General features: G+C 48.1%; 1 protein-coding gene across 2 annotated transcripts; it reads left to right on the top strand.

Moving 5' to 3' along the window:
- The first annotated feature begins 1,149 nt into the window (after window positions 1-1,149).
- Window positions 1,150-6,049, top strand: LOC109440029 (CMRF35-like molecule 6). Of its 2 annotated transcripts, none has more exons than XM_074319855.1 (4): window positions 1,150-1,560; window positions 2,118-2,453; window positions 4,872-4,995; window positions 5,608-6,049. In XM_074319855.1, exons 1-4 carry the CDS (start codon window positions 1,500-1,502, stop codon window positions 5,753-5,755), a joined length of 669 nt encoding a protein of 222 aa, XP_074175956.1. In that variant the 5' UTR covers window positions 1,150-1,499; the 3' UTR covers window positions 5,756-6,049. The 2 variants fall into 2 exon arrangements, with proteins under 2 accessions (XP_074175956.1, XP_074175957.1); XM_074319856.1 differs by having other exon boundaries at window positions 1,155-1,560; window positions 4,938-4,995.
- The last annotated feature ends 3,347 nt before the right edge of the window (window positions 6,050-9,396 follow it).

Here is a 9,396-nt window from a genome sequence, read left to right as displayed (position 1 = left end):
GATGAAACTGCAGAAGCAAGCAGGGGTCGGGTCCACTTGGGGCGTGTAGGCCCAGCAAGGAGAGTGGGTTTTATCTGAAGAACATGGGGCCAGGCGTGACAGCGACTACACTGGACTTCGCTGCAAGCGCTCTCTTGCTGAGGAGAGAAGGGAGAGGAAGGCCATGAGAAGGATTAGGAAGAAGAGGGAAGTCACCGCAGAGGAGAGAGGACTCTTGTAACATCAGGGGGAAAGGAGGGGCAGGTTGGAGGGAGTCAGAGTAAGGACTGATGGGGAGTGAGGAGAGAGGAATCGGGCTGACGGGATCTGGGTTGCAACTACTCAGAGGTTATTATCGCTCATAGTATGAGAGTGAGGAAGAGGAACAGCTATGGGGAGAATGTGTTTACGGGGAAATGGGTAGATGTGGATTGCGCAAGACAAAGCCAAGAAACTGAAAATCCGAGAGACGTTAAATGGCCTCTCTGCCATTTCCAGGGTAAACTGACCCTAAAGCCATCACGACATGAGAGCAGACCTACCTGAATTAGGACAGACCCGTCTCCCCCACTCTGGGGAAGGCCCATCCCCATCTCTGCACCTGGATGAGGCCCCTGGTCATCCCTGTGAACACAAGCGACACCAACTGCCAGGGCCTCTGGGTAGACTGCCCTCTTGTCACACAGCCACGCGCTCTGTGCCATTGGATGGAGAGGAAGGTGTCAGTCTCAGCTTTACAGGCTCCCCAACTACCTATTCAGCATCTTCACCCCTCTGAACTGTCCTCTGTCCTCATCTCACAGTGGACTTGACTTTGAAGAAGAAAGAGTAAGAAGTGAAGTACTCAGAGGGTTGGTGACAGCGGCTCCAGGTCTGTGTCTGGGGAACAGGAAGATACACAAGGAGGGAAGATGCGGCTGAGGAGTTTGTACCCTGGATGGGATCTAGAACCGAGATGGGACCATTGAAGGCATCTGAGGTCACAGTGCCAACCTGTGTGGGAAGAAGAGTTGGGGTCCCACAGGGGCAGGGCTCTCCATGGATGCCTAGAGCTGAAAAATGGAGGGTCATAACATCTCTATGGTCACAACCAAAGCCAGAGAAGATGAAAAGATCTGGCCTTCATCCCCAGGAGCATACTGACCACAGGAAGTGACATATCAGAGAGGTGGGAACGCCCCACTGAGGAGGAAATGTCCCGCTTGGCTCTCGGGTGTGACACAGTAAGAAGAGCAGCTGTGGGCCATGAGGAAGGACCTTGGTCTTGTCCAGTCATTGGGACTCAGAGAAGCCAAGGACACCGAGAGCCAGGGGTCTGCACCAGCCTGTACAGCTTCTCTCCCTGAGTTTCCTGCACCCTGACCAGCTCCAGCATCGGACTCAAAACCAGAGTAGACAAGGAAGCAGAGGGGCGCAGAAAGGCAGAATTGGGGACACGGACATCAGAACCTCTGTGAGGAGACTTGGTCTCATCCACGTCCAGGGCCTGGTGCTTCTGCAGGTGACATCTGTGCTGGGCAATGACCCTGAGGGTTGGGGCTGCATGGCTGCCTTCAGCCCTGCTCCTTCTCCAGGTCCTAGGTGAGCGAGCGGGCCTGGGTGGGGAGCTCTGGGCGTGGGAGAGAGGAAGGGCCCGGGTGGAGGTGGGGTGAGGAGCTAGGAGTGCCCAGAGGAGCGAGGGAGGGAGGACGTGGCAAGGGGCAGGGAGGCAGGGACGCTCCAGGAGCGGTCAGGACCTGCCTCAGTAGCGTCCACGGGGACTCAGTGCATAAAGCAGGTGAGTATTGTCCACTGCCCTGGACAGAGTAGCGCTGGTGGGGAGGGAAGCTGTGATGGTCACCTAATTGTCACAGTCAGAGATGAGGTCTGGGTACATCACACACACACACACACACACACACACACACACACACACGCACAGTTTTTACCATCAGCCCCCTCTTGTCTCCATGGACACCCTCCCCCTGTGCCACCTTGTGAGGGGGAAGCTTCTCCCTCTTCATCCCGTTGCCTGGTCTGAGGGAAGGCCTATCCCTGACATGGCCTCCAGCCCCTGAGGGCCCTGAGGGACCCGCACCCCAGAACACCCCGACCCTGGCACATCTGGTGAGGAGCCGGGACGTGGCTGTGTCTTCCAGGCTCTTTGTCTCTGAGTGGCCCCCACACCGTGACGGGCACTGTGGGGGGATCCCTGAGCGTGCAGTGTCGGTACGAGGAGGAATTCACAAAACATATCAAATTCTGGTGCAAAGACTCATGCTCGTCACTGATACCGAAGAACATTGTGGAGACGACAAAGTCAGAGAGAGAAGTGAAGAGCGGCCCCGTGTCCATCAGGGATGATCCAGCAAACCTCACCTTCACAGTGACCTTGGACAACCTCACAGAGGAAGATGGAGGCACGTACATGTGTGGGATCAGTATACCATGGTCTAAGGACCCCATGTTCGAGGTTAAGGTGTCTGTGTTCCCAGGTGAGCCGCATACCCTCCCATTGTACCAGTTCCGGGGCACCTGAAGGGTCTCAGGTCGGTGTAGCAGAGGCAGGAATCAGATCAGAGACTGGGAGAAAAACACGAGGGGGGAAGGGGAGGAGAGAGAGAGAGAGACAGAGACAGAGACAGAGACAGAGAGAGAGAGTTGTTCTCTGCACAGACAGTGACACGCACACCTCGGGCTGTCCTAGACACATCTGTGGGTCACACCCTGGATGTTTCTGTGGGTCTCGGGCCTGGGTCTTTCCTGGGTGGGGCAGGGTGGGAACAGACCTGACTCTGGGGACATGCTGCCTTCCTGTCCTCACAAGAGCCATGTGACTCTAAAGGGAACCCTCTTTTCCTTCTGGCACCTCTGTTGGTCATCCCTGTGGGAATGGTGCTGCTGGAACATTTTCTCCAGGCTGCCATTGACCTGGTCCATGAGAGGACATCACTGTGTCATGGATGGTTGATGAGGTACCAGCCTCACAGCTGTGGGCCTGGGGGTCTGTTGCAGCCAGAAGGGCACAGAAGGTCCCTTGTGGGGCTCCTTTGATGTTCTGGGGACCACCCTACCCCTTCAGGCTGACCCTATAACTCCCCTTTTTTCTGTGACACCTTGTACGAGGTCTGACAATTAAGTTTGCAAACTCATCCTTGAAAAAGTGCTACACACCTCATTGTTGAATATCATTACAGTCACCTTCAAAGTTGTCCCCTTGGGAATCTATGCATCAATGCCAGCACCTAGTCCAACCTTCAAAGCAATTTTGGAACTCTTTTTCTGGAATTGCCCTCAGAGCTGTCGTATTACACTTGATGTCCTGAGGGTCATCAAAATGTCTTCCTTTCAATATTTCCTTTATCTGTGGGTAAAGAAAGAAGTCATTGGGGGCCAGATCAGGTGAGTAGGGAGTGTGTTCCAAACAGTTATTTGTTTATTGTCTAAAAAGTCCCTCACAGACAGCGCCGAGTGAGCTGGTGCATTGTCGTGATGCAAGGGCCATGAATTGTTGGCGAAAAGTTCAGGTCGTCGAACATTTTTATGCAGCCTTTTCAGCACTTCCAAATAGTAAACTCGGGTAACTGTTTGGTACAAATTCATAATGAATAATCCCTCTGATATCAAGAAAGGTTAGCAACATCATTGCAACAAGTTAGCAAACTTAATTGTCAGACCTCGCATCCACAAGAGGGAACCCAGAGAAACCCCTGAAAATACCTCCCTCAGATAAAGGAGAAGAAGATTAAATGGGCTCTTGGGTGCTATGGCCCCCAAAGTTCTAACGTGTTCTCCAAACAACTCTTCAACAGATCATTGGTTTTTATCCCAAGAACCGAGTCAAGACCGTGTGTCTGTGTCCATTTTCCTTTGCGTCTCATTCTGCCGTTGTCTCTGACTTCCTTCTTGTGGGTCTTAGTTTCTCACTCTCGCAGGGAGGTGTCCTCATGTGCCCTTTGTGCGTTTCTGTTTAAGACTCAGGAACTGAAAATCCACTGATACGGCTGGGTGTGTGGGAGGGGCTCTGTCCAGTTCACTCATGTTCCGTGGGGTCCACCTGGAGTGTGCCTCTCTAGATCTTTCTTTCCGCTCATTCCCTCCCCCACAGAGCCATGTAGTGGCCGCCCGAGGCCATAGGCCTGGCTGACAGTTTTGGGGGCTGAGTGTACCTGCTTAGTCCATTTGGGCGGCGGTAACAAAATCCCCCAGACTGGTAGCTTATAGGCAACAGAATGTACAGCTCACAGTGCCTGAGGCTGAAGCCCCCGGTCAGCAGGTCAGCATGGGGGCGAGGGCCTCCCTCTGGGTTGCAGACTTTTGCTGTATCCTCACGGGGTGGAGGGCCCTTTATAAGGACACCCATCCCGTGGATGGGGTCTCCACACTCATGAGCTAATCACCCCCCAAATGCGTTACTTCCTACACCATGCCCCACTAGATTTTCAACAAAAGGGTTTTGGGGGACACAAACACTCAGCCATAGCATGTACTAAGGGATTGCGGGGTGCTGTCCGTGCACACGCTGCTTCAGGCCCTGTCTCATCTGAGCGTCACGCCTGCTGTCAGACGTGCCCGAGGGCCCTACCTCCCCACCACCCAGTCAGTCGCTACAGAGTAAACGTCAGCCCATCCCCTGCAGGGTGGACGAGGAGGAGGAAGGTGTGACTGTGGCTGGGCTGTGACCTGGAGCCCAGGGCTCTTTCCAGACTCTCAAAACCCCTGGTGAGCAGAGCACCCCATGGAGAGGGGGCCCAGCTGCTGGTCAGTCCTGGCTGTGGCCACTCGAGATGTGGGACACAGCACATCTGTCCAATAGCCTGAGTGACCTTGACTGCTTGAGTCAGAGCCACACAGCTGACAGAGTGGGGGGCTCAGGGGGAGGCCACGGGGCCAGACGTGTGCTTCTCCCTTAGCCCCCACAGAAACCCCCAGCACAAAGGTCTTCACAAGTAACCTGGGCCCTCTGTCCTCTCTGCTAGCGACCACGTGGCCCAACATGACCAGACAGGACACCTTGGACCCCAGCCAACACCCTCGGTAAGGGGTCTGCCTCTGGAGACTTTGACACCTGGGTAATTTCTCTTCTAGGCGAGATTGGGGCTGTGGGATGATGGTGTCACCCCCTCATCCAGGTTCCTCATTTATCTACCTGTCCAACACCTAACTGTGACACTCCGACCAGGTGTTCTCAGCTTTGGGACACAGCATGAACCACCCAGACACCATCCCGCTCTCACAGGAGTTGTGATCTAAGGGGAATTCACACAGTGAACAAATCACACAAATGTTAACATATGAATATGCCAGTTCGTGATAAACACTATGGAGAAAAGACATCACTGGGGAAGCTTTGTGGAGGGTGGTGGGGTTTGCTATTCTCACAACCATCAGGGAGCCCTCGCTGATTAGAGGACGCCTGAGTGGAGACGTGCAGGATTGGAGGAGCCAGGCACTTGTAATTCTCACGGGCACTTGTTAGGCAGACAGGCAGGGAGCGGTGGCCCTTCCAGTGGGGCCGCCCTGTCCATGGTTGATCTCTATGTGGAGTATCGTGGCCGTGGATCGGGGCTCAGGGACTGGAGGAAAGTGGAGGCCCCAGGGCCTCCCCCTGATGATGTGGCTCACTGTGTATCACTGTGTCCCCTGCAGGTCCTTACTCAGTGACGTCTACTTCCTGCTCATGGTCTTCCTGGAGCTGCCCCTGCTCCTGAGCATGCTCAGTGCTGTCCTCTGGGTGAACAGGCCTCAGAAGAGCTCTGGGTGGAGGGGGAACCAGGCTGATTGTGAGAACCAGTAACACCTGTCGCCCATCGATGCCCCGCCCGGGAACCCAGCCCCTCTGGTGGATGGAAATGATCTTCTGACTAATAAAGCCAATGTCATTGTCCACGTTTCTGTCAGAATATTCTGTAAACTTTTTGAAAGCTTTTTCTTGCAACGTATCAGACACGTACAAACACGTGTCTAATAAGTGCGTCCTCCTTAAGCCAGGAAGACTCTTCCACACTGTGTGGCCACCTTGTACCTTAAGTAGTAAAGAGCAGTAATACTCCTGTTGCCCTGAGCTCCTCCTCTGAGGGAGCCAACCTGACTTTCATATTCATCATCGCCTTGTTTTCTTCATGGTTTGGCCATATGTATATATACGTGTTTCCGGAGAGTATCCCTGTAGTTTATAACGGTCCCCAAGGTTAATTTATTTTATTTTCCAGCGTTATTCAGATATAATTAACAGACAGCACTGTATAAGTGTAACGTGTACAATGTGTTGATTTGATTCACTTATTTATTTTAAATACAAAGTGATTAACAATATAGGTAGCGAACATCTCGCTCATGTCACATAATTGCCATTTCTTTTTTTTGTGGTGAAAACACTTAAGATCTAGTCTCGTAGCAACTTTCAGGCATATAATACAGTACCAGTAGCTAGCATCACCATGGTACATTAGACCCCGGAATTTATCTTATAACTGCAAGTTTCTACCCTTTGACCAATCTCTCCCCATTTCCTCACACCCCCAGTCCCTGGTAACCACAACTCTACTCTGTTTCTCTGAGGTAGGCTCCTTTAGATTCCACCTGTAAGGGGCATCACACACTGCTTTTGTCTCTCAGTGGACACATTTCACTTAGTTAGCGTAATGCCCTCCAGGTCCACTCCTGTGTCCCAAATGGCAGCATTTCCTTCCTTCTCCATTTCCTTCCTTCTCCATTGTGTGTGTATCCCACGTCTTTATCCATTCATTCATTGACGGACACTTAGCTTGTTTTCGCATCTTGGCTGTTGTGAATAATGCTGCAGTGAACATGGGGTGCAGAGATCTCTGTGTGATCCTGTTTTCATTCCTTTGGATGTGTACCCAGACGTGCGGTGGCTGGATCACACGGAAGGTCTATTTTTAATGTTTTCGTGGAACCTCTATGCTCTTTGTTTTCCATAGTGGGTGGACCAGTTTATATCCCCACCAAAGGTGCACAAAGGGTTCCCTTTTCTCCGCACTCTTACCAACACGTGTTATATGTTGCCGTTTTGGTGATAGCCATTCTAGCAAGTGTGAGGGGATGTCCCATTGTGGTTTGGTTTGCATTTCCCTGATGATTTGTGCTGTTGAGCAGGTTTTCATGTACCTGTTGGCCATTGGTATGTCTTCCTTGGAAAAATGTTCAGTTCCTCTGTCCACTTTTTTAATTATAGTGTTTAGGTTTTGCTGTTGTTATTGAGTTGTATGAGTTCTTTATGTATTTGGGGTATTCACCCCTTATCTTATATATGATTTGCAAATACTATTTTCTCTCAGTCTGTAGGTTGCCTTTTCATTTCATTATTTCTTTTGATGTGCACAAGCTTTTAAATTTCATATAGTCCCACTTATTAATTAATTTTTGCTTGTGTTGATTGTGTTTTTGGTGTCATATCCAACGACGGTTGCCAAGATCAGTGTCAAGGAGCATTTTTCTGTGTTTTCTTCTAGCACTTTCATGGTTTCAGGTCTTATGTTTCAGTCTCACACCCATTGAAGTTAATTGTAGTGAGTTGTGGAAGATAAGGGTCCAATTTCATTCTTCCGCACGTGGTTATCCAGTTTTCCCAGCACCGTTTCTTTAAGAGATTATTCTACCTCTGTTAAGTATTCTTGGCTTCATGTCAAATATTAGTTGACTGTATATGCAGGTGTTTATCTGTGGGCTTCCAATTCTGTTCCACTGGTCTGTTTCTCTGTTTTATGCCAGTACCATACTCTTTGGATCACTAGTATATGTTGGTAATACGGTTTGAAATCAGGAAGTATGGTGCCTCCAACTTTGGTCTTTCTCAGGATTGACTTGGCTATTTGAAGTCAAATTTTAGGATTGTTTTTCTATTTCTATGAAAAATGCCACTGGAATTTTGATAGGGATTGAACTGGATCGTAGATGGCTTAGAGCAAAAGCTTTAAACCTTTCACTACTGAGTATGGTTTTAGGGATGAACTTGTCATCTATGGCCTTTATTATGTTGAGGTTTGTTCCTTCTATAGCCAACTTGGTGAGATTCTTGTTTCGTTTTGTTTTTTAATCATGAAAATTATTATATTTTGTCAAATGCTTTTTCTGTATCTATTGAGATGATCGTATGATTATCTTTTCAGACTATTAATATGGTATGTCACATTTATTGATTTGTTTATATTGAAACATCCTTGCATCCCAGGGATAAATCCCACTTGGTCATGGAGTATGATCCTTTTCACGTACTGTTGAATTCAGTTTGCTAATATATTGTGGAAAATTTTTGCATCTCTCTATATGAAGGATATTTGGCTTTGGTATCAAGGTAATGCTGACTTCATAAAATGAGTTTGGACTGTTCCTCCCTCTTCAATTATTTGGAAGATTTTGAATTGGCATTAATTCTTCTTAAATGTTGGTAAAATTCATTAGTGAAATTATGTGGTCCTGTGCTTTGTTTTGTTGGGAGGTTTATGAGTAGTGATTCAATGTCCTTCCTTGCTATTGGTCAGTTCACATTTTCTGTTTCTCCATGATTCAGTCTTGGTAGGTTATATGTTTCTAGGAATTTTTCCATTTCTTCTAGGTTATCCAATTTGTTGGCATATAATTGTTCTTAATAGTCTCTTATGATCCTCTGTATTTCTGTGACATCAGTTGTAATGTCTCCTCTTTCGTTTCTGACTTTATACATTTGACTCTTCTTTCTTTTTTTCTTAGTTGGTCTAGCTAGAGATTTGTTGATTTTATCTTCTCAAAAGACCAGTTCTTAGTTTTGTTGATCTTTCCAATTGTTTTTCTGTCCCCTATTTCATTTATTTCTGTACTGATCTTTGTTATTTCCTTCCTTCTGTTAACTTTGGGCTTAGTTTGTTTTTGTTTTTCTAATTTCTTGAGGTGCTAAGATTGCTTATTTGATATTATTCTTTTTCTTAACATAGGCATTTTTCACTATAAACTTCCCTCTTAGAGCTGCTTTGGCTGTACCCCATAAGTTTCGGTATATTTCATTTCCATTTTCATTTGCTTTAGTATATTTTTTATTTCCCCTTCGGTTTCTACTTTGACCATTGGTTGTTTAGCAGTGTGTTAATTTCCACATAATTTTTAATTTTCCAGCTTTCCTCCTGTTAGTTCTTTAATTTCATACCATTGTGGTCAGATAAAAATATTTGGTATGATTTTAAACTTCTTAAATTTGCTAAGACTTGTATTGTGACCTAACATATGATCTACCCTAGAATGTTCTGTGTGCACTTAAGAAGAATTATATTCTTCTGCTGTCGGATGGAATGTTCTGTGTATGTCTGTTAGGTCTATTTGACTTATAGTATAGTCTGTCTGATCCCACAGCCTACTCTTCTGCATACGGCTGTAACACCTGAATAAATGCCTCTCGAATTATGCCAAGTATGTGCACCTGCCGCCTCAGTTGGTTGGGGAGGG

The sequence above is a fragment of the Rhinolophus sinicus genome, linkage group LG15 (genome assembly GCF_036562045.2).
Source record: "Rhinolophus sinicus isolate RSC01 linkage group LG15, ASM3656204v1, whole genome shotgun sequence".
Lineage (NCBI taxonomy): Eukaryota > Metazoa > Chordata > Mammalia > Chiroptera > Rhinolophidae > Rhinolophus > Rhinolophus sinicus.
Note: the sequence above shows the minus strand (reverse complement) of the source record. Positions and strands in the feature narration are given on the sequence as shown.